We start from the raw sequence: 24,691 nt of genomic DNA, 5'->3' as shown, positions 1-24,691 counted from the left end.
CACAAACACGCACACACCTATATATATACATTAAGCTTAGCATACTGAGGCATACCAACATGCTTGTGATTATATGCCAAGCTATTGCCATCGCAAGAAAAACAAATCACAGCAGAAATAAAAATAAATATCACTGCGGATATGCGAATATCGTGACAATTCGTGGGGCATGCTTACAAGTCATGTAAGTGGAAAAATTGCTGAACAAAAAAAAATGTAGAAAAAATTTCGGAGACGCCAGAGTACATTGCCTGTTGTGGCAATGTTGGCGCAAATCACAAAAAAAAACGCGAAAAGTGCCGAAAAGGAAATTAACTACAACAAAAGAAAGGAGCACAGTAAAACACACGCTGGCGGCCAAACCACAGGAGAGTCGCTTCTTTTGATTTTCATGTGGCGTTTCCGAAGTAAATATTTTTGGCACAAACACACACAAACGCACATTAATGCAGTTATACACTTGGCAGATGCTTTATATTTTTCCAGCGCATACTTTCTTCTGCTTTCTGCTTTAATTGTCGCAATATTTCGCTAGTATATAAACGTGTATATACACACCTACATGAAAATACATCATTTCTGCGACAAGCACTGGCCACAAAACATGCTCGCTGCTTTTCCGCTATTTATTCATATTATTTATTCTACTTTTCGCATTTACCCATTGGCATTGTACTTTGGCGCGTAGAGACAACCGAAACGTCAGCGACAGCGACAGTAGCATTTAACTTGGCTTCAACGGCGAACGGCAGCGATATGTGACCTTTTTGCAAGCCAATCCCTCAATGTTTCAATGCCTAAACGTTTATTAAATCGATAGCCAGCAGACGACGGCCTAAGTGATGGCTCTGTTTGTTGTGGTACATGGGGCAAAGGAAAGCACTTAGCTGCCAGCCTTGCAGTGTGTCAAGCAATTAGATATTTAAATAAATATTTAACATGCTTTATGTGTGTGTGTGTGTGCGCGGTTTTACCTTCAAGCTTTGTATATTATAAGTTAATGCGTGTGAAATTCTCTTTTTTAATTATATAATTTTTGTTTTATTGCGGAACGGATTTCCTGCTTGAGTCGATAAAATAAATATTTAACTGTTTTTGAAAAAGAATGCTTAAAATGCATAATTTTAATGGGGATTTATTACATTATTTATAAGAACTGCTTTTTTATTTCTGAGATTTTCTAAAAATATTTGTAAAATTTTAGCATACTTCTGGGAGTAATGCATGTGCTAGGTAGTTTGATTGCAAAATTACAAAACTCAGCCAATTCAAATGAAGGTATAAAGCATGAAATATGTATTTATAAGATAACGACAACAAAAATGATGTTGAAATAATACCTCACAAGCTACTGCGGATATTATTTCACATTTAAGTGTGATTTTTAATTTTGGTCCTTTAAATTTTTCCAATGTTATGGCAGATATAAGTAAAAGGGAAAAATTGAAGTTATTTTTAAAACTCCTTTTTTACATGATAATTGATCTCTAATTTGAAAATATATCTCTTAACGAGATATTTGCTAATCGAAAAGTCTGATTGTTTCGGACTCCTCTGCATTTCTCGCTTATGAGCTGCTTCTTTAGACGCAATATTTAGAAAAATATAACTAATCCAAACACCTTGCTCAATCTTTTCTGACAGAAAATTATTTTAATTAACATATTATTCGAAAATTCCTAACATTTAAAATATTTTTGAAAATAACTTTGTTTATATACTTAATACATAGCATTTTCCAAAGTTTAATTAATTAAAAATTTAAATAGAGTATTTTTTTATCAGAATTGTTGATAAGACGTTAAATAATTTATTGAAAAATTTTAAAGAAGTACTGAAGAAAATTCAGAATCAAGCTTAGTATTATTTGATGTTACTCATACGCAATCATGCCAATAAAAGTATAGAGCAAGTCGAAGTAGAGTGGAAGTCAATGAAATATTCTTATGTTACCACGTATTTTTCCACTTTTAAATACTATAACGAATAATATGTACTCGCTTAACAATTAGTAGTGCAACATTTGAGGTTACTCATACGCCCCAACCAGAACTCCACATGCGTACATAAGTTACGTATACGCCATGTCATCTAGCAATCTACAGGGAAATAAACCCACAACGAGTCCATTATTTCGGAGATATCGATCTGAAATTCGACACACATCTTTATCTCATGAAGAAACGGCTCACTTGTTGGAATCGCTGAATACCGATAACTAATGGACATAGCTGTCTGATAAACTGAGAGAACAAAATCAAGTCTTTATATGGAAAACTGTTTTAGTTGACAAGATAACTTTACAAAAATCGGCATGGATCATTGCCAAGAAAATGGCTACAAAATCTGAGCAAATTGTTCAAATCGGACTACTATAGTATACAGCTGCCATACAAACTGACCGATCGGAATTTAGTGTTTGTATAGAAAATTTATTTATTTGAAAAGATATCTTCATGAAAATTGGTACGTGTTATTGTCTAAAGCAATGATACAATATTCGTAAAAATTGTTGAGATCGGTGTGCTGTAGCATATAGCATATAGCTGACCGATAAAAACCAGCTGCTTGTAAGTAATATTTGGTGTTTGTAAAGTTATTATAGCTAAAAGTTATTTTTTTTTTTTATTTAGTCGCGAAGTCAAAATTTTTTCTTGTTTTTTTTTTTGGTTTTTGCTTTCTAGGAAAAAAATATTTTGATATTAAAAATATACTAAAATGTTCATTGTGGGGTATATATTTTCGCTTATTGTGAAAAAATGCCTCAAAAGAGCATGACCCTGCTATAAGTTAATTGTATGTCTAAGTCCTACTTGGTAAGAAATTTTTAACCCTCAAACCATCCACACTTATAAATTAAAGCAAATTTTTTTAACAAATATGTGGTTTTTAATACATTCAAATTCGATAAAAGAGAAAATATTACACTATTCAACATGCGAATTACGAAAAAAGAAAAAAATAAATAAATTTAAATTTCTCTACATTACATCATGAACAGCCCACAACTAATATTTCCACCACAAATGTAGTGCCTAACACCTTCCGCAAAATTTTGCGCACTTCTTTCCCCACAGCGACACACTGCTGCCGCACCGCTCGCTCACAGCCGCTGTTGCTATTGTTGTACGTCGATAATTGATTAGTAAAAACCTTCAGCAATCGTTTGCCATTGCCACTGCGACTGAGCTTTGCTTAGCAATCGCATATATAATTTCTATTTGCACAAACCTGCACAGACACCGACGCAGTCAAACGTGTTTCTGATTTCAGCATTTGCTTTTGTTTCACCTCGTTATTTATTGGTTTTACTAGCTTTGATTGTCTATTTGTGCAACTGCCGCTTGGTTTTTATGCGCTTCGTCGGTGTTTGTTGTAATTGCGAAATGCGCTGGGCGGTTCGATTTTATGTTTTTCGGCAGGCAAGTGCGGAAGTGAGTTTCACTGCGGTTGTGTCAATTTGATTTCCATAATTTATTGTCGAGTGCAGGTTATGCAATGAACAATATTTGCTTGATGTTTGGAAATACTTCGATAATCATTCGTTAGCGGAAGTCGGTATATGATGATAGATATATGTATGTAATATATATAACATACGTATGTATAGTTGTACTTGTTTAGTCTAAGGTGTAAAAGTAATGGCAGAAAAAATATTAGTAAAAAAAAATTTTAGTTTTTTAAGTTAGATGAAGTTCCTGACAAATTATGAAACTGTGTCTACTGAACTTATTATGCGAACTTTGAGTATAAAACAGCAAAACTATATAACTTTTCGAGAAAATTTTAGTTTAAGATTTAGTTATATAAAATAGGTTTTATGAAAATTTAAAAATACACAAAAATATGATTAATTTACAAATCCTAATTAATTTACTTGGGCAACAATATATATAGAATAACATCTTATACTGTTTCGAAAAAATTTTTATATCAGCACTAACATCAGAAATGTAGTGTTAAGGAAAGTCTCCAAATTGACACCATATCAAATATAACCTTGTATAAATTTTAAAAAACACACATTTAAATTAATTCCTCCATTGATAAATTCGTCGAAACTCCAAAAAAAAAAAATAAAAAAAGAAAATAAATTAACTTCGGCAGATAAACTATAGCAATAATACTCTGCACAGGAACTTTTTATAGACACCCAGAAAATCTAATTAAATTCCCCGGTAAATAATATATATCTAATATATTCCGGTAAAAAATGCACTTTGTTAAGGTAAAACTGTCCTTAATTATTATAACATATATGAGCGGGATCTCTCAACCAGTTTGTTTACAGCAGCTGCTTAGGATGGTACACCTTAGTAGTGCGTTGCGATATTTACAATTGATAAAAATATAGAACAAATAATTTGTCTCAAATTTTGTATTTGTGCTCGGAATTGTTGGGAATATTATAAAACACTTGCGATGATTTAGTTTTATTTAAAGGACAAGCCTGCGAGTTGGACAAAGGCCTCATTCTAGAAGTGAAGGATATAGTGCTTCAAAATCGTCAGGCAAGTGTTAGTGAGATGGCAATGATGGCTCGATTTCTCTCATGAATGCGTTCTAATGATTTTGATGAATATTTTTGGTATGAAACGCGTTCTTAATCGACTCGTCCCGATAAAGCTGAATTTTTTTTCAAAAAGAGTACTATAACTAGATTTCTTTGGACATGCTTGATAGTACGAATTACGATCTCACATTTATGGAGGGCTTTATAACTACCGACTTGACATCAGTATATGACTTTGACATACAAACATGTCAACAATCGTCGTAATGGACGGAAAAAAACGAGCTGAAAACAAAAAAATCAAATTAAAGCCGCTCAAATATCAAGGTGAGGTTCATTGTTATTTCGATTTTTGTGGTTTGGTGCATCATGGATTTGTTCCAGGAGCACAGACGATCAATAATGTTCTAACATTCGGCGGAAGGTACCCCCAAAAAGTGCTTATTCAAAGTGTTTCGAGGACGAGAAAAATCGTTTGCATAAGTATGGTTATTAAAGATGATAATATTCAATATGAGCTGTATTAGACAATAAGTGCAGATTATATAAAGTACTAGGAGACCCGCAACGCGTTGCTGTGGTATACATTTTATACTATTACTCATATAATAAACTATTCAATTCAGTGAAAATTTTATTTAAGAATAAAGGCGAAAAAGTTTTTGTCAGTATAGGAATCCAAGGGATTGTACTTGTGATATATATATTTGGAAGTCGAAAAAGTATTTTCGTATTTTGTCAACAGATGCTGCAACGGCATCCTTATCACTCTATATCTCCAGTGCTGCCAATCATATTGTGTCACACCATAGGTCTTGGAAAGGTGAGATTTTAAGATTCATTTATCAACAAAAAAATTTAATTCGGGGAAGTTGAAAAAAAAGTTACAGCTGTTCAAAACTTAGTAAAAACATTGATGAAATAGGCTTCTTTTTTTAATTTTTGTATAAAAAAGAAAAGAATGCCATGCAAGCTACCTATGAAATTTGTGAAGTTTACGGAGACGATGCTGTATCAGTTCATGTAGTACAATAATGGTACGTTTGCGTTCTGAAAATTTCGAAAATTCGATTTACAATAATGAAAGTTTTACATTGATTGAATAATGTCTCTTGCGGAAAAGTGGTCGACCGAAATGTTACATATTTGTTTATTTATTTATTACTGTACTATAAATATAAAAAAAATAAGTTAAAATTTTATTGGAAATATGAAACGACTTTTTGCACTTTATATATGTTTGTTTATTACTGACGCATATAATAGAAAAAAAAGTATGTGTACCAAGTCGTTTGGGGAGTTAACTGAAACAAAGGTTTTATGATATATGTACATATGTATTAACTATAGACCATTAATTTCTGACAGATATTTGCATATATTTTCAAAACAGATCTAAATAAAAATATTAAAAGTGTTTATAAAACTTCTTATAAAACCAATAAACTACGATTAAAAAGTTTAAGCTTTTGAAGAAAAAGCAATTGGATAAAACATATAGTAATCTCCTAACTTAAAAAGCAAATGAAAATGGCAAATATTTGCCTTAACATTGTTAAGGACATAAAATAATATTTTTTATTTAAATATTGCTTTAAATAGTGCACTGAATAAAAAAATTCCGCTTAATTATATAAAAATATCATACTAAAGGTACTGATTCACTGATCTGTTGATACAATTATGCAGAGAATACTGTAGTTTTAACAAACAAACAAAACGGTGTGGTACAAAAGTAAAAATCAGCGCTAACCAGAAATCAAATAATTGTAACAAAATAAAGTCAAACCAACAACAACATTAGCTATGCATGTGTGTGCGTGTGTTTGTGAGTGTGTAGTAAACAAACAACACAAGCGCTATATAAAAGCGTTGAAGCGTACTGTAAATCGGCGTTGCACTGAAATGCAGAAAACCATAGAAATCAATTGAAACAAAGCTGCTGGATAAAATTTGCCTTTATTTCGATTAAATATGTATTATTTGCTGCAGCGCAAATGCTTGCTCTGAAAATGTGTGGGCGCGTTGCAAAAAGTGCTTTGGAAAAAGTAACGCAATTTTTTTTGGTTTTTTAAATTTATTTAAAAATTTGATTTTGTGTGGGTACTTCTCATAGATATACTCCATGTCCAGTTCCACATCTTGTTGCTGTTGCTTTTGTAATTGTTGTTGCTGCAGCTGTTGCATTATTTTCAACTGAAATTCTAGCTGCTCCTTCTCTTTGTCCTTCTTGGTGCTCGGCGTGTTTTGGCGACGCGGGCGATTCATCATCGGATCTTCCATTTGACGCGAGGCCTGCGCGCGCACTTGCGGCGGCGGACCGGGCGGTTTCTTCTTCTCCTTCTTTTTCTTCTTCTTCTGTTCGAACAGTGCCGCATTTGCCGATGCCACAGTTGCTTCGCGTTCCATTTGTTGTTGCTTCTTCTTAGCCAAAGCGGCCGTTTGAAAATGCACCAGCGGTGAGCTGCGTCGCCGCACAGCCGCGGCATGCGCGCCAGTGCAGCGATGATCCGGTGTGCCGACACCGAACAGACGGCGTATGCGCCGCTTGTTGATGAAGCCCAGGCCCGAGCTGAAGGTGGAGCTGGCGCCGCCTTCGCTGCCGGCGACCATTTGACTGAAGTTGCTGTCCAAATCGCACGAGCCACTGCCGCTGTTGAGCGTAACGCCGCCAATGGTGCCGGCGGAGTCGGCGCCGCACGGAAATAGATATGTATTGAGTGTGCTCAGTGTGGAGGAGGTGAATTGGCGCGTCAGCTCGAAACCGCCAAAGGCGCCGGCGCTGCTGCTGCCGTTCGTGAAGTGCCAATCAAAGTTCGGCGGTCCGACGCCGGTGGTGGTGATCTGCGGCGGCGGTGGTTGAGTGTGATTCGTGTGCGCGTTCGCTGTTGGTGGTTGTGGTGGCAAGGCGACTGCCGTCGAACCGGTGGCGGTGGTGTGTTGCGAGATGCTCGTGTTGCTGGTGTTCGTATTCGTGTGCATGTTATTGTTGCTGCTGCTCCTATTCAAATTGTTATTATGGGTGCTGTTGGTGGTTGTGTTCGCGGCGTTATTGTTGTTTTGTTGGGTGCGCGGTGCTGCGCCGCTCGCCGTTTGCATATCGTACGAGTGCGGATTCACATATATGTGATTGTTGTTGTTATAGTTGTGCTGTGCGCTGGCGTTGGTGACGCTCACGCTCAGCGTGTTCGTAGTTGTGCCACCGGTGGTGCCGCCAACAACAACAACGCCAGTGCCGCCGGTATTAGTGTTGTTATTGTTGCTGAGATTCATATGCATATTCACCTGATTGATGTAGTGCGCGATGCTGGCGTGTTGCGTCTGCGCGGCGCCGCCGCCACCGGCGCCAACAACCATGTCATTGTTGTTGTTGTTCTGCGCGTCTTGCGTTTGCTGGTGTCGACTGCCGCGCGGCGCTATTATCGCCACAGCCGGCACGCCCAAGTGATGTTGCGATTGCTGCCGGGCAGGTGGTGGCCGCGGCGGCATAATGGGTACAATGGGCAGTGGCGGCAGTTGTGGCGGCTCGCGCTCGCGTCGCAAGTGTAGCGCGGCAGCGGCACCGAACATGTGCGGCGGAAATTGTGGATGTTCTTGTTGTTGCTGTTGGGCCTGAGGCCGTTGTCGTTGTGGACTGTTGTTGTTGCTATGCTCTGCTTGTTGTTGTTGTCGCTGCGGCGCATCGCTGTTGCCGTTGTTGCTAGCGGTGGATGAGCTACCACCGCCACCTCCGCCGCAGCAATCGCATGCACCGGCACCATGTGATCCCATGGTATTGCCGTAAAGTTTATCTTAGAATACAGGTGTGGTGAGTTTTTAATTGTTTGTTGCTTTTGTAGTGCTGTGCGTTAAAAGTTGCGCTTTGATATTTCTGCTCGTTTATACTTATTATCAAGCAATTGTGCTGATTTTTAAATAATTTTTCAGTAGTAAGTTTCGAGTAGTATAAGTGGTTATCTTTTTTAGTAATGTCTTTTTGCTGATTGCTTTCGAAAGTGTTTTTGAAACCGTTTCGAAGTTTGCTTATTATATTTAGCCATTAAATTGAAATGTGTTAATTGCGTCGCTTATTTCTTTATGCGTTTTCAAGTTTGATATCAGAATTCACAAATTCATTTCAAAATCACCACAAAATGGTAATTAGTTTAACTAACTTTTCTACTAACTTTTTGTATAATTTTCGGGAAAAGTAACTTGACCTCTATTATTTGCTGACTTCTGTATATACATATTTATATTTCAAAACATCGTGGTGAGTTTTAAAAATGTTCAGTGTTATACTTTATGCGTATTTAATATAGCATTTCTGGTGTTTGCAAACTTGTTATAAAATAGATATTTAATCCCACGTTTGTGGTGAAATTTTAAAAATGCTCTATGTGCGTTGCTCTTGAGTGCAAAATATGCAATTTGTGCTCCTCCACATGATATAAATATTGAAAACGGAGTTTCTAAAAAAACGAACATCCATTTTTGCAGCGAGATCTCTAAATTATGACTTTACCACTATGTAAAATTTGTAAAAGCTTATTTTTCATGTCACGGAATTGATAATTGTCATTCCATATTTACTATTGCAATAATTAAAGCGCAATTAAACTTGTTCAGCATTTTTTGAAGAGCATTGAACTTATGAGCGAAGTCTAAATGTAAAACATTATGTTTAAAACACAAAGCAAGTTCATTTTTTTGCTTTTGCGCGTAAAAAACTTTTTCACCACAGTGTGGTGAGTTTCCCAAAAAGCGTTTTGTATACTTAGCATACACTAGCATCACATAAATCCTAGTTTCCTTGTAAATACTTTGTTATTTTAGTTGTCATGAAGCTTTCTAGTTTAAAGTATTCGTTGTTTTAGTATAATGGAATGTTTACTGGCAGTTAACGTTCAGCGTGCTTATTCACTGATATTTTTTCTTGGTGCTACTATTTTTTTCAGCACACAGTTATTAAAATATATATTTTTATCATATTTTTATAGCATATTTATGGGCGTATATGCATTAAGCTTATTTTGTTGTAGCAGTGAATAAAATTTCTGTAACATTTGTGCGTATTTAATTTTTATTATGAAGCTGCTTTTACTTTCCGTAAATTTTTCTTTTGATTTAACCGAAATTGCTTTGAAATTTAATATTTGTATTCATATAAGCCACTTGTTATCACAGCAGTTGCGCAATTTATTAAAAGCTAAGTGCGCACTATTATTTATAATTTATAATTTGAAATTTTTTTTTAATTTGTGTACAGTTTTATTAACTGTATATATTATAGATTTAATCCTTAGCAATCAAGCAACAATGTCGGAATTTCGAAAATGTCTAGGTGTCGCGCCAACACGCTATAAACTAAGCCAATACTAAGCACTAAGCAATTGAAAAACTTTACTGTCATTTAGCATTATTGTTTATTGAAAAAATATTTTTATTATTATTTACTACAATTGTTTCCTAAAACTTATATTTTCACACACGCACATGCATTTTTATTTGGTAAATTGCATAGCAACTGACGCAAGGTCAGATTTTTGTAACTCTTCTTTTTCGTTGCATGTTTTTAGGCGTTGTCACATGTTGTTGCATTCGAGCCATTTTATTCGATTTTTTTGTCATTTACTGAATTGCTGCATATATCATATAAATATATATTAAATATATTTCTTTTGCCACACCACACAACTTTGATTTTATATGTTGCATCACGAACACCAAATTTGCATGCTTTTGGGCGCAGAAGTGATTTGCAGCTATTTGTGCTTTTAGTATTATTTTGTGATTTAGACTTAAAGCATATTTTCTTTACTATTTGGTGATATTACTTATTTAATATTCTTTCTTTAAATCACCAGCTCGCAAAGCTCTTTTCGACTCACTGAAGTTTGCTACTTTTTTGCTATAACTCCACTTTTCACAAAACGCTTTGCTTCCACAATCGGTCATAGAATTTCAAATCTCGACGGCGCCAGCAGCGACCAGCACACATACACACGCACGCACAGACACTTGAGCGGTGAACTTTTAAATCGGTTAGTAGTGCCGTCAGTGGCTGTTGAAGACACACGACATTCACCAGATTTCACGGCTACATTTGCGGCTCACAGAGTTCAACTCAGCTCCGCATAGCGCTCGGCACAGCACAGCACTCAACGCTGGTAGTTCACCGCATTCGTTTGGCAACAAACAACAAATAAATCGCATCAACTTCACTTCGCTTCGCGTAACCCGTGTGTGAGCCAATAAGCCAAGCAACCAACCAGCCAGCCAGCGAACCGTCAAACCAAACTAACTGAAGAGCTGAGCTGAGCGAATGAGCATGCATACGGCATAGTTAGGCCATTCAAGCAACAAAACACTTGTCCACGACCAGCACAACAACTACACAAAAGACGAAGAGCGCCGAGTAATTCACATATTTCCTTTTGCTGCTTTGCAACAATTCAACTTCAACTACTTTACTTCCTTTATTCGCCATTCTACTCCATATGGCAGGCAGACCGTGGCTTGTGGCGCTTCCGCTGTTGCGGCGGTTGGCGGTTGCTATTAGTTTGTTGCTCACTCGTGCGAAGGCGACATCGCAGCAGCGCTGGCAGTGTTCGGTAAAGTAGTTTAAGGAGGCACAGCCGAGTGTCGGTCGTGACACATGCTTACCAAGACATGAGAGGTGGGAGAGCAACTGCGTAACTCTCTCTCTCTATCTCTCTCTCTGTGAACTGTCAAAGTGACAGCCAATTAAACGCGCCAGTTTATAATTTTTACTTCCACCTCCTTTTTGTATGCTTTTTTTTATTTCATTTACTCACTTCCGCGCTTTGTTGTTTATTCTCCTCTTTACCTTGCATTCCAATGAGCTAACTGAATGTCACACTGCGCGCTCTCATTTAACATTTCTGTTCTCTCATCTGCGACTTCCTCACCCTTCCTTTATGTCGCTCCTCTATCGTGTTTGCCTGCTATTCGGTTAGTAAAACGCTCCCACGGCAACACTTTTAGGCGAAAGAGCAATCCATGGCGGCGCATAAGCGTCCAGGCGTACAGCTTTTGTGTGTAGGTTACTAGCGTGGGCATCTTCGCGCTGTTTGTGGAGTCAGTTAGCGGAGCTGTGGGGTATATGATATTTCGAAACGTGCTGCTTTCTTTTCTTCTTGTTGGTTCTTGCTCAAGTGCACGAGGCCAACTGTCAGTCAACAGCGAAGACAAATAAAAAAATCTAAACGGCAAAAAGTAGCTAAAGAAGCTGCATAAATGGGAGACATATGCCAATTGAGCAGCACGTCCCGACAGTACCGTTATTTTTAATACAAATTCTCACGTGCCACTTTGATTGCCACTTTTGTTTGTGAACAATATTTCTTCCACTACGATAACTTTTTTAACTCTTTGCCTAGACTTAGTAAAATTTTAAACCAAAAATGCCTCCAGAGGAACCTTCAGCATATCGACCTCTGTGCATGCTTGACACAATTTACAAAGTGTACGAGAGGATAGTAAGAAACCGCTTGGAGTTAGCAACACAGAAAACTGGCGAATTATCAGAAAGGCAATACGGCTTTATGGAAAAGAGTTCCACCATTGGCGAACTATACAATGTCGTTGGCTCTGTGAAATGTGCATTAAGGGGCAAGCGATAGAAAGGCGGAACAAGAAAAAAATTGATCACCCTAGATGTGAAGCATGTTTTCAACTAAGCAAAATGGGCAAATATAATCAAGTCTCTGTATGACATACGCAATCCTCAATATCTTATGGAAGTTATTATGAGCTATTGGGAAAACAGGCGACTATTATTCGATACTGATTAAGGCATCAAGAGCTACCCTATTTCGAGTGGAGTACCGCAAGGGTCGGTTCTAGGCCTTCTTCTATGGAACCTAATGTCTGATGGAGTGCTAACCGAAAGCCGTCAAATTATTGCATACACAGACGACCTTATTGAGGTAGCAGTGGCTAAGCACCTAGATGACCTCCTGAGCAAATGCAATGAGTGCATAAACGGTCTGCGCCAATGTTTCTCCTCAATGAGTTAAGAACTGGCTGAGCAAAAGAAAGAAGTATTTCTCATAAGTACAAAAACTTGAAGAAAAGTATATCTCTCACAATAGGGGAGTGTGAGATTAATTCACAGCCATAATTAAATTATCTGGGAGTAATAATAAACTCAACTACTAATCGAGTGTCGACTCATAGCTCAAGTTTAAGGATCACATAGAATACACTGCAGGTAAAGCGTATGTATAAAATTTTAAACGTCTTATAAAGAATGGTGCCAAATAAAGACTGCTTGTATTCCAGCCGATGATTTTTACTCGACAGATTAATTAAATCGGTTGTGTTATATGCGGCTTCAATACGGATCCAGGCGTTAGACATTAAAGCTTATGCCAGACAAATAAGCACAGTGCACAGGCTGTCGGCGCAAGGAGTTATCAGTGCTTTCCGAACAATATCAAGTGACGCCGAAGAAGTAATAGCCAGTATGATACCCACTGACATCCAGTGTGACGAATACGAGCGGATATAAAGTTGTTAGAGCCGTCTATAAAAGCCAAAAGAGAAAAGATAGTGAAAAGCTTAACAATATGGCAGCAGCGGTGGCAAACCTCACTTAAAACGCTCAGTGAACCCACAGACTGATACCGGACATCCATCGAGAGACCTACCTGTACAAGGCGTCTGTCAGTCCAAGCCATAGAGGAGAGTTAAATGTCTTATCACTCCCACGAAGTAAAACTTAATTAGCTTGTTCCGTGGGAGAGTCTGGAGTTGGGAGTAGGCCAAGTTTACCAGATTGAAGTTCCGCATTCCGGCTACTTAAAAAAAACAGTTTATGAGTGACAGAAAGCATTCAGTAAAAGTGGTGAAGTCATCGAAAACGTGCTTCATAAGATTCGTTCATCCACCGAACCGCCCGGAATGTACTGGATTTCTATGCGGACAATATATAATTAATCCCTTTGTGCATCATGCTAAGCGATAGATTTAATATCTTCTTAATATTATACACTTTTTTTCTAGAATCGAAATCGTGTATACGTATCAGCTGTTAGTGCTGAAGAAGTGACTTGTTAAAGACCGAAGTTGGATGAGTATTGATATAGAAACGATAGAAATATATATTTAATAAAAAATTTAAATCTATCTGTTTTAAAATAGGACAGACCTCGACAACGTGATATTTGAAATAAGCTTAGGCCATATATCAAGCAGATTTTTTCCATTTTCGTATTAATGAAGAAATGAACTAATCGTCCAATTTGTATTTAATTGATAATAAATTGCAAAAAAATCACCATGAAGGACTAGGAATGTGAGAAAACCAATTTTTATTTGTTGTAAAGCTGTTAAGGATTAGATCAGCTATTATTTCCGAGGTTGAAGATATATCATACATACATTTTATAATAAAATATATGCAAAATTTCCAAAAAAAAAGTTTTGTAAATATGTTTGTAAGGAACATATACGAAATGGCCATCAAAACAGCTACTAACTGCACTTTTGTAATTAAAATATGCGAAAGTAAAATTGCAAACTCCACAAACACCAACAACCTTGAGTCATTAGCTGCAAATATGGACTGCGAACTCCATGAAAATGATGTCGGCCGACTTCAATGTCAAGCAGGGCGATAAGGGTCTCTAAATCACCGCTTACACCACAATGAAACCCACAATTTTCGCTCAACTGTATTTAATACATATGTACAAACATACAGATAAGCGTTTACAAATGCAATAATTCACTTGAAACATGTTGTTGGTACAAACAACTTGCCCGCATACAAGTATACAGCCGACAACACATGTGGGGCTGGGAAGCCTTGCGGGCCCATCGCAAGTAATCGCAGCAGACGTTCATTGCCTCAATGCGCCATAAATCTACTGCAATGTGCCACAAGGTGCTGCAAATGCAACGTCAACCGCTGGTGGGGTGGTTATGGTGGTGGTGGCGGTGTGGGGGCTGCGAATGAAGACATTAGCTGCAGGTGTGCAGTGGTGCGAAAGGGGAAGAAAAATTATACAGTTAGCAACGCTGGGATTGACATTGCCATGGTCATGATGAAGGTTGAAGACTCAAGAAACTGGCATGTATGTATGAGTGTGCCTGCAGGTGTGCGCGTGTGCACATAAATTTATGTTCGAACGTGTATATGACTGTTTGTGTGTGTGTGTGGGTGATTGCTGCGAATTGTATTTTGCTGATGAATCGCTGGCGTGAATCAAACAAATAGATTTATAGCTCAACGCCAAATGTTATTTTAGCCCGCTGGCTGCCATGGCTGCGATTGATGTTATTGCTATTGCTGATTTCTGCTGTAGACAGCGCTCTGATTCGTTAACTGTGTAGGTTTAACCGAAATTGATTTTCCTTTGATTTGATTGGAATTTTCTTCTGCTAAAGATTTTGCGTTTCATGAGACAAGACCTTAAGTCTTTAGATTTTTAGAGGAGATAAAAGTTATATAGAATTTGACCTAATGAAATTCGATTTAAATTAATTATTAGAACCAAATATGAAGACAATTGATATTTTTTCTTTTTCTGCTTGTTTAATTACTCCACAATTAGTTTATATTTAATTTATGTCCAACAGAAATATTGCTCCGAAAAACCTTTTTTTGAGGCACAAGAGATTGGATCTCTCAAAATGTAAAGCTAAACTCTATTGAGTTTACCATCTGATCATATTTGAACCGGACTGTTCCACTTAAACTGCGCTAATAAACCGAATTGTTATATTTTTTGGAAAAGATTTTTATGCTCGTTTACAGTTCGATGTCTATCAGTGACATCAGTCTACGACACCATAGCATTTTACCACGGAATCAAGACCACACTTGCAAAAAAACTCGAGATCTTTCAACAGGCGGTGGTCATCAACATGGCATGTGTGGTGCACTAAGGTCCACTCCAACCAGGCACTAAACGCCATCTTGCACATAGTGCCCATGAACATCATCAGAAGGCGCATGGCTGCGAAAGTTCAGACTCAGACAATCTGGGTTCTTAAAAGAACACTATCTGAGCACTGGGATATCCTCATAGACTTTGACTTCATACCGAATCTCTTAGATTATGGAGTCACCAAACCGAACTCTGGCGGCTCCTTCTCTGCCCATATACCGACGAGGGGATATCGTTCCGCAATCATCGCATTCGCCTGAGTTGGCTAAGCGCGACTTTCGGCTATTCAGCAAACCAATGCTGAAACACCGTTTTGACGGGATTGTGGAGATATAAACTAAATCAAAGAAGCTCTAGAAGACTATTCAGAAAAATACTATTCGGACGTATGACGCGAAGAGACTGTCTGGCAATTTTTACCATGAAAAATATTTAGTAACGAGTTTACTTTAAGTTTTGTATTTCCAATGGAATCACGGCTACGGAACCGTTGAAAATATAGAAGGAGTGTTTTGAGAGTGTTTTAAGTGGCACAAAGCATTCAACGAAAGTCGTGAAGCCGTCGAAAACTTTCCACATGCCAGTCATCCTTCCACCTCTGTTACGAAAATGCCGCGTTGGCATTACAGAGATAGCAGAGTGATAAGCTGTGGATTTACGCATAAGAACTCGTGTCATAGTTAGTTCTAAAAGAACGCGAGTGATTAGCATCTACATTACATATTTCTAAAAGAATTTTTGAAAACTATTCTTAATACATACAAACATACGGTAAACAGAGTGTCGAAAAGGAAGAAAGAAGGAAGAAACCAAAGCAAATTTTGAAAATTCGTTACAATAAATTCTAGGTCATACTCTAATTCGTCCAAACACTACCACAAAAACTAAACCCAAATATTATTAGCCATTAAATAATAATATTTAACTTCTGACTTTATGACGCTTTTGTTGGCAAAAATAATTACTGCAATTCCACTTTAGTACTACAAAATGATTTTTCCTCTTAACGCCCATCAAGCCCTGCCCTGCGCGAATGCTTAATTCAGTACCGACAGATGGTGGCATAATTACACCACTAATGACGGCAATTAGTACCAGGCTGTGGTTGCCATTTCCGTAGTGACTTTCCGCAGCTTTAATAATTTACGTATTAACGAAATAAGCAGCTTCTTTTGGTTTGATATTTGAGTTAGTCAAAGGGAGTATTTATTGGCACAAGTACTGCTTATTTCGTACGCTAGTTCAATACTTAATAAGCAGTGATGCAGTTTTAAATTTTATTAAGTGAGGTTTTGAGTTAAAGTTCAGAGAAATGAAATAGAAAAGGTTTTTATAAGATCGTCTTTATTTAGTTTTTATAAATTTTTTTAAGCACAATGTACGCTAGCAACCTTAGGAACATTAACGAGCTTAAGGCAATGAACTCCGCTAATGGTTATACTATCTGGGAGCGTCGAAACGATAAAGCCAAGATTGGTCCAGATAAATTTTTAGGGTCCAATTTAAATATCTAAAAATCCTCAACATTATGATAAACTTGGCGAGAGATTAAAATGACAAAGTTATTTTTGGTAAGAGCGAACCTCTCTTAACATTAGTGTAGATAATCGAATTTATAAGATCATTTTAATGTAGACCACCGAAAGTTGTATAATCAGGATAGCATTAGAAAATCGAACTTTTATGTAAATCGTACAGAAAAATCGCAAATATGTATGTTTTCTTACTTGAAAACCAGTAAAACTTTTAGTGTATGTATATTACAAATTAAAAATTTATGCAAACAAAATCATAATGAGTATATAAAAATCAAATTAAGAAGTTACCACTTGGTCAAAAAATAGCTATATAACAATTTTTTTTTTTTAATTAATATCTTAAATGAAATTTACAGCAAAAAAATTCAAGGGGTTGCCACCGAACTATAAATTATATTTCATTCAAAATGAATATTTAACAGCAGTTCGTTTTTAAAATTTTTTATTAGAAGCAACGAGTAATTTACAGCAAAAAAACAAAGAGTTGCCACCTAACAAAAAATTAAATTACATTAAAAGTAGACATTCATCCAGAAACTCGTTTTTAACATATTTATTTTAAGATACCATGAAATGTACTACAAAAAGATTCAAAGAGTTGCCACCTAACTATAAATTAAATTTCATTCAAAATTAATATTGAACTAGGAATTCGTGTTTAAAAAATTTTAATTGAAGACCACAGGAAATTTACAGCAAAAAAATTCAGAGAGATGCCGCTTACAAAAAATTCAATAACAATAAAAATATAGATAGAACCAGAAACTCTTTTTTAAGATATTTATTTTAAGGTACAGACCTTGAAATGTACTACAAAATATCATCAAACAGCTGTCACCTCACTTTAATTTAAATTTGAATAACTAAGTATTCAACTAGGAACTCGCTTTTAAATACTTTTAATTTAAGGCCACGGAAAATTTAAACAAAAAAAATCAAAGAGTTGCCACCTAACTGTAAATTAAATTCCATTCAAAATAAATATTAAACTAGGAATTCGGTTTAAAATTTTTTTTTAATTTAAGGTCACGTAAAATTTACAACAACAAAACGTATGGAGTTGCCACCTAACTTTAAATAAAATTTCTTCAAAATAAATATTAAACTAGTAATTCGTTCTTCAAAAATAATTACTATAAGTCAACTTGAAATTTACAAAAAAAATATTCCAAGAGTTGCCACTTAACTAAGATTTTATTTTCCATCAAAATAAATATACAACTATACATTTCCAATTATGAGCCTTTATACTGCTTTATTTATAATTTATTTATTAAGTTCCAATCAGGTTTAAAGTAAAGCAGCGTTGCCACCTTTATAAAATTTATAAATGGTAAGTTTCTAATAACAGTATAAACAAAATTTTCGCGATATTTACGAACGAGCTATGAACTAGATTATTAAAAAATACTTTACGTTGCCACCCAGTTTAAAAAAATATATACATACACATATACGTATGCATATTATTTACAGAATTTCAAAATTTATTGTCAAAAGTTTTGTTTTTGTTTTATTTATACAGCTCAAGGTCTATTACGAATTAAAAAATAGATTATCTTTTTTCCGTTTTCTCAATGTCTGGTTAGCAGCCATATAATACGAGTATATGTATGTATGTCAGGTAAATTAATAAAATAAAGCTTAAGCTAGCCATCAGCAATTTTGTTTTAAAAGATTACATATAATATAATTTTTGTAAATATATTAAACATATCAAAAGGTATATTTACATCATTTTTATGCCATCCTGCATGACAAACTCCTTCTGCCTGTATAGGTTTTTGAGGAAATATCAGGTAAACGTGAGAGCGGAGAAAATTTTAAGCACAGGAATCGAGAACGGAGATTTAAGTGATCAAAGAAAGCAACACCACCCGAAATAGAGAAAAGTTATAATTAGAATTTTTAAAACTTAACTTTAATAAAAATTTCCACAAACTTTAAAGAATGCAACAAAAAAAAGCTACTTAAAAAATAATGTAAAAAATACTAAAAAAATTAAATAGAATTAAAATAACAGCCAAGCTATAGTACTGCTTCCTACAAAACAGCCACGCCTAGAGCCGCCTACCTCTTCTTCTTGTGCCGCATCTCGGCAGGCGAGCGCACATTCTGTGCCGATTGCATTCTCGATGAAACGCTACACTGGAAGGATGCCTGCACTGGCGAGGCGCACCGATAGCGCCAACAAAAGCAACAGCAAACGACAGCCGATGAGTAATGGAGTAATCGTTGTAATCGAAGTAATTATATTGTTGGCAGTAATTGGTAATTATGATTCCAATAGCGGCGTTAACGGCATTTAACGATGTTTGGCGTTGTCGTGGATGTTGGTGTGGACGGCGGCCGTTGCAGGCACAACCGTATACCGTTAGATGTTGCACATACATGCGTATGGTTGTGTAAGTGTGCGTGTGGCAGACATGCAGACACGGCACGCGCGTTCGTGTGTGTATGAGTAAGTAAGCAAGAGTGGAGTAGAAGCGTAAGTAGGTGGAGTGCGTGTAATGCGTGGGCGTAGACAAGTAGTGGGTGTGGCAAGTTGTAAGGCCAAAATTTGATGGACCACAGAAAAATCACAGTTATAGATTAGAGCGCCTAGAGAAGTCAGATTTTGGGTGGATGTAAAACGGTGAACATGTGTGTATGTGTGTGTGTGTGTTAAGAAAAAATCATGTGTGCTTGTGTATGTGTGAATTTAGGTGGCAAGTGTAAAGTGCAGGTGCTTGCTTACATACTTTTAAGCGCTACATTTTAATTTGGAAGCAGCGCAGGAGTTTTGATTCGGATTTTTTTTTTAATTTTTTTCCTTTTTGCGCGAGTATTTGCTCTCAACTGCACTTTTTCAGAAATTTTTATTACATTTATTTTATTTATTTATTTTTAATTTTAATTTTTTTTTAATAAAATTATTTTTTGTTGTTGTAAGCTTAATTTGAAACTTTTCTATGCTATTTTCCAAACTTTAAGCTGACTTTATTTCTATTTTTCACCTTTTTTGTTCCTTTCGATACTTTTTTTTGCTTTTCAACGATTACACAATCACACTGAGCCGCACACGCGCACGCTATTTCACACACGGCAACTTGCCACTGACAAAAGTTGCAAATTTATGATTTTTTCACATATCGGAAATATGATTGCGAAACGGCTTTTGTTCATACGCACACATTCACCACACATACATGAAATAAAATATACTTCTAACGCAACACACACCGTTGTTTGTTGCAAATGCAACATTTCGCGTACAACAAAAATGCTGATAAGCAGCCAACAAGCGCTCATATATGCTTTAAACGTGTTACACTTCCTTCTTCTTGTTGCGCTGAACTAATTTAATTTTAAGCTTTGCCACACTTAGCTGTCCATTGCAATGAGACAGTGGCGGCGTGCAGTTCTTTTACCCCCAGCTCCTCAATTTGTAACAAAGAATACAATTTTAAATGCTTTATGCCACTTTCAAGCATTAAGAGTATAGCAATGCTGATGGAAGGTGCGTTAGCCACGCCACTGCCGCACTGTTGCAAGCCTTGACTCTGAGGTAATTAGTAAATGTGACAAAGAAATAGAAAATAAAGCGTGGACTGGGCACGTAGAGAAGAGCAGTTGCATTTGCTTTAAAATAAGGCAACGGCGAAAAGTCATATTGGAATAGAAATTCTGTTTTCCAATATATTAGAAGACATTTGGTGTCTAAACCAAACATATGATTCGATGGTTCATATATACAGCAACTGAAGCACCCTATATTTATTTTTGCGTTTCCTCGCTTAAGCGTTTTCGTAACATAATCTACTGGACGGTGGGGCACTTCTCTCCTCAGCTACTGAAATACTTTGCTAGGAAAGGCTCTAGAATAATTTGTGTAACAATTAGAATGTATGGTTAGTATAACTTACTCAAAAAAATGTATAGATCACTCCTTTTCCCCAAGAAAGTCATCAGCAATGCCTTTCTATAGGGCAATACGGCAAGATACTTGAAAATATCATTTCAGTCTCTTGATTATTACTCCCCAAACTCTTCGTATTATAACCTTTGAATCGTATATGATGTCTAGGAAAAACCTAACCATTACTTGTGATTTTAAGGTAAATATTTAATGCCTCTTTCATGAAAATCCTTGTCGATATTGGCAAAAAAATGCGTAGGTCGATTTTCAAAAGATTATCTTGAGGGGATTTTTTCAACAACCATAGCCAGTAGAACGGTTGGATTTTTTTACCCATAAATTCGTATGTGCGAAAAATGGTCTACGAATTATTCTAAACAACTTTGCCTAAGAGACTATGCACCTTAAACCGGTTTCAAGTGAGCTATTTTGAGGACTATAAACTTCGAGGGATTATCAAAATGACAGGTAATAAAAATTTCTGAGTCGGTTTTCGAGATATCTAAATTCAATTTATTATTTTATTAATCATTTGTGAGAATCCACGAGATCGGACAGATTTTATTTTCCGGCATCCTGCCTTTAATCAAAGAGCTAAAGGCACCTAATTTCCCAAAACTGCTGTCTAACATATATATGTTTATGGACAGTGAAAATAAGGAAAGTCAGGCAACTATGTATAACACTTAGCCCCCATAGAACCAATTACTCAAAAACTTCATATAAAGCCTGGCGTTGCCAACATTGAGCAGCTCAATGACCGTCAATTCAGAATAGCCCACTCGCCATAGAGGAATGCGACATTATTTCACAGCCGCAACTGAAGTATCTAGGAGTAATATTGGACTCCAAATTAATATTTAGGGAACTCCTGGTTACTTGAGTAAAACAAATAAAATATTTTTTTTTTGTCAGCGAAGCGTCAGCTTTGGTTATTGCAAAACTAAAACATATACAGTATATTAACCATCCGTCCGTCCGTATAAGAGATAAGACTTAAAGTCTTCCTCTCTCCCAAGAAGTAATACTTAATCCGGTGGCCCCATGGGAGGGATATAATTTGAGAGTAGGTTAGGTTTAGCGGATTAAAGACCCACACTCCGGCTTTCAACGCTTAATCCTACTATAAAAAAAGACCCCCGTTTGCGCTGGCTCATCGCGATTCGAACACAGCTATTTTCGCAACTGAAACACATTTTAACTGAAGAAACCATCGTATATCTCAGATTGAAAAGATATATAACAATTAAATAAGAAAGTTTCAAATATCTAAAACATAAACTAAATCAAGAGCTAAGTTAAGCGGAATATGTCAGAACCAAGCTCGGTTGTGCAGATTTTCGAGGCAAATCCCATAAGTGCTTAGTTTGACCCGAATCCCAGATCAACTAGTACATTTTGATGACGAGACTATATAAAAAATGTCAAACGGTCCACTGAAAGTGCGCTGTAGTAAGATAGTATGTATGTCAAAAGACCGTGAGGATCATGAAATAGTGGCCACGAGTTTGGTGGTGCTCAACAGTGAGACCATCCCAGAGCGGAGTTCTACGTAGTTTCAGCGTAATTACAAGGAGTTTCTCAACCTGTCGAGATTGTCAACGAATCAAGGATCAACTAGTACAAATTGCAAATCAAGAAATAGTAAAAATATTGGGTTTTATCTGCAGAACTTGCTCCGAAGTTCATTCTGTCGGAGTGAAAGTATACAGTTAACGCTTTCTGGAACCAACTATGAGAGATATACATACATCGCTTAACTGCGGAAGAGCAAAACGGTAGCAAAAGTTTACTATGAAAGACCACTTTTAAAGATTAGGCGAAGAAAAACGTGGTTGTTGTTGTTTTTGCTGTAGGGGCAGCAATCTGCCAAGTTGACAGTACTTGGCCGGAAAAAAACCCGGGTCCGTTCCGGTTACGTAGACTCACCCCACTGTTGTGGAAACGGGAGAAAAAAGTGCAATTTTTCTGTGACAACTTCGACCCATATTTATAATATTGATATGGATATCTATCTTTCAATTCCATACAACTCAGAGTACAGCAAAAATTTTAAGTATGAACATAATTGTAATTTCAATTTCCTATCCATGGGCTTCTCGGCGCTCTAAACCGCTCCCGTCCCTATTTAAGTGCCAATAACTGCACAGCAAACCAACCGACCGACTAAGGGGCCAGCTAATCAGCCACATAGACACACAGTCAATGCAGCAAACGCAAGAGCAAACAATTGGCAAGCTTATAGTATATTCAAATTAACCGCTCAACATAAACAACTAAACAAACAACAGCAACACACTCAATAATAAATGCTTAAAACAACGCGCTCTGCCTTTCGTTTGCTTTTTTCGTTTTTGTTCGGTCATTTTCGTATTGACACATGTTTTGCAACATTCAACATCTTGCCTTTGTTATTCAATAGAAAACAAAAACAAATATAATACAACACAGTTGCAAGAAAAATAATAAAAAAAACATATAACAACAACAAAAGCAAAAACAAAAAAATTTAATTTTTTTTCAATTCTTAGTTTGCTATTTTCAGGTAGCAATAAAAACAAATCCGCAAAACTAAAAACAACAACAACAACAAAGATAACAAAATTGTACCTCATATATTTACTATAAGCATTTTGGTCGCCTCAACGGTACGCTGTAGCAATTCATTGCCAACCGCCTTGTAGTTGACGTGGTCTAAGTCCGTAAGACCCCCTCCATACATGTTTATATGTATAGTTGTACATTGTCTATATATTTAGCAATTTTCCACTCACTGGAAATATTTTGAAGGCACGTTTTTTATATGCCATTGTTTTTTGTTATTTTTTTTGCTTTTGCATTTCTTTTTGTTTTGTGTGCGCTTCGCGTATTTTTATGAGTTTTTCCACTGTTTCTGTTTACATATCGTTTAATGGGCCAATAGTTGATATTCCGATATGAGCATCATTAAACTTAATTGTTATAATTAAAGCAAGCTGTGTGTGCGCAGCAGTTTCATTGGCGAAAAATGCCGTACATTGTTATATGCAAATATTATTATTATACATTATACGAACTGCTTACATTTTGTTCTTCTCACAGTTAGTTATTTGCACACCCTTGTACTCTTTTCAATTTCAAGCTGCTTTAGCATATTATTGCGCCAACACAGGGTCATGCCTCATTTGAACTAACAAAGTGAGTCAAAACTATGTGTTGTAGTGTCTTTCTTTATAAATACAAATATTTTGGAACATGTGTTAACCAATAAGATGTTGGCGAAAAAAGTCATGGGATTGAGGTTCAGGGCGGTGTAGTGAAATTGCCTCTAAAATAATCATCTTTATCACAGCAAAAGCCTTCTAATATTATTTTCATACTTAGAGCAGAGTACATTGAGCTCACCACGAAGTATGTAACACACAGAAGGAAAAGCCAAAGACTTTTTTTATCTATTTATATGTATATCCGTCAGTTTGTTGATCTGTCCGCACACGATTTAGTCTCTCTGTTTTTGAATCGCCGTCAACGAACCACTATAGCACATGGTTACCATACAAATTGACCACGAAACTTTGTCTGGAAAACTTTTTCACGAGACTCGGCAGATACTATCAGTCAAGTCAACATTATAATCTACAAAAATATTATATCGATCGAACAACTTTAGCATAAAGCAGCCATTTAAACTGACCGATGAAAAGCAAGATAAAAACAATCAAACAAAGTCATTGCACGTCGTTGCCTCCCACGTCACTGTTGACAATCATAACTTCGAAGTATTAGATAATTTTGGAACCAATATTAATACCAACAATAATGTCAGCCTCAAAATACCTTGCAGCATAACTCATGCCAACAGGTG

The 24,691-nt window shown here is 36.3% G+C and overlaps 2 protein-coding genes across 3 annotated transcripts in view; both read right to left on the bottom strand.

Annotated features, from left to right (window-relative positions):
* Window positions 1–24,691, bottom strand: part of LOC120776057 (potassium voltage-gated channel protein Shaker) — a 444,773-nt gene that overhangs the window by 328,977 nt on the left and 91,105 nt on the right. Inside the window, exons 1-3 of one of the 2 annotated variants that reach the window (XM_040106519.1) lie at window positions 19,691–19,801; window positions 19,024–19,550; window positions 18,683–18,721 (exon numbers count right to left, since the gene is read on the bottom strand). The exons of the other annotated variant lie outside the window; for it this stretch is intronic. Coding sequence (XP_039962453.1) covers window positions 18,683–18,721; window positions 19,024–19,079 — 95 coding nt within the window. The 5' untranslated portion in view covers window positions 19,080–19,550; window positions 19,691–19,801. Of the gene's footprint in view, window positions 1–18,682; window positions 18,722–19,023; window positions 19,551–19,690; window positions 19,802–24,691 lie in introns of those variants that run through there. 2 annotated transcript variants of the gene reach the window in all.
* Window positions 6,403–10,714, bottom strand: LOC120776058 (uncharacterized protein DDB_G0283357). Its single transcript, XM_040106523.1, has one exon. The coding sequence runs from the start codon at window positions 8,282–8,284 to the stop codon at window positions 6,482–6,484; it is 1,803 nt and encodes a 600-aa protein (XP_039962457.1). The 5' UTR covers window positions 8,285–10,714; the 3' UTR covers window positions 6,403–6,481.

Source organism: Bactrocera tryoni, chromosome 4 (assembly GCF_016617805.1).
Source record: "Bactrocera tryoni isolate S06 chromosome 4, CSIRO_BtryS06_freeze2, whole genome shotgun sequence".
Lineage (NCBI taxonomy): Eukaryota > Metazoa > Arthropoda > Insecta > Diptera > Tephritidae > Bactrocera > Bactrocera tryoni.
Note: the sequence above shows the minus strand (reverse complement) of the source record. Positions and strands in the feature narration are given on the sequence as shown.

Bases quoted from the DNA above. Each gene is read 5' to 3' on its own strand.
- LOC120776058 (XM_040106523.1), bottom strand. From the start codon at position 8,284: ATGGGATCACATGGTGCCGGTGCATGCGATTGCTGCGGCGGAGGTGGC.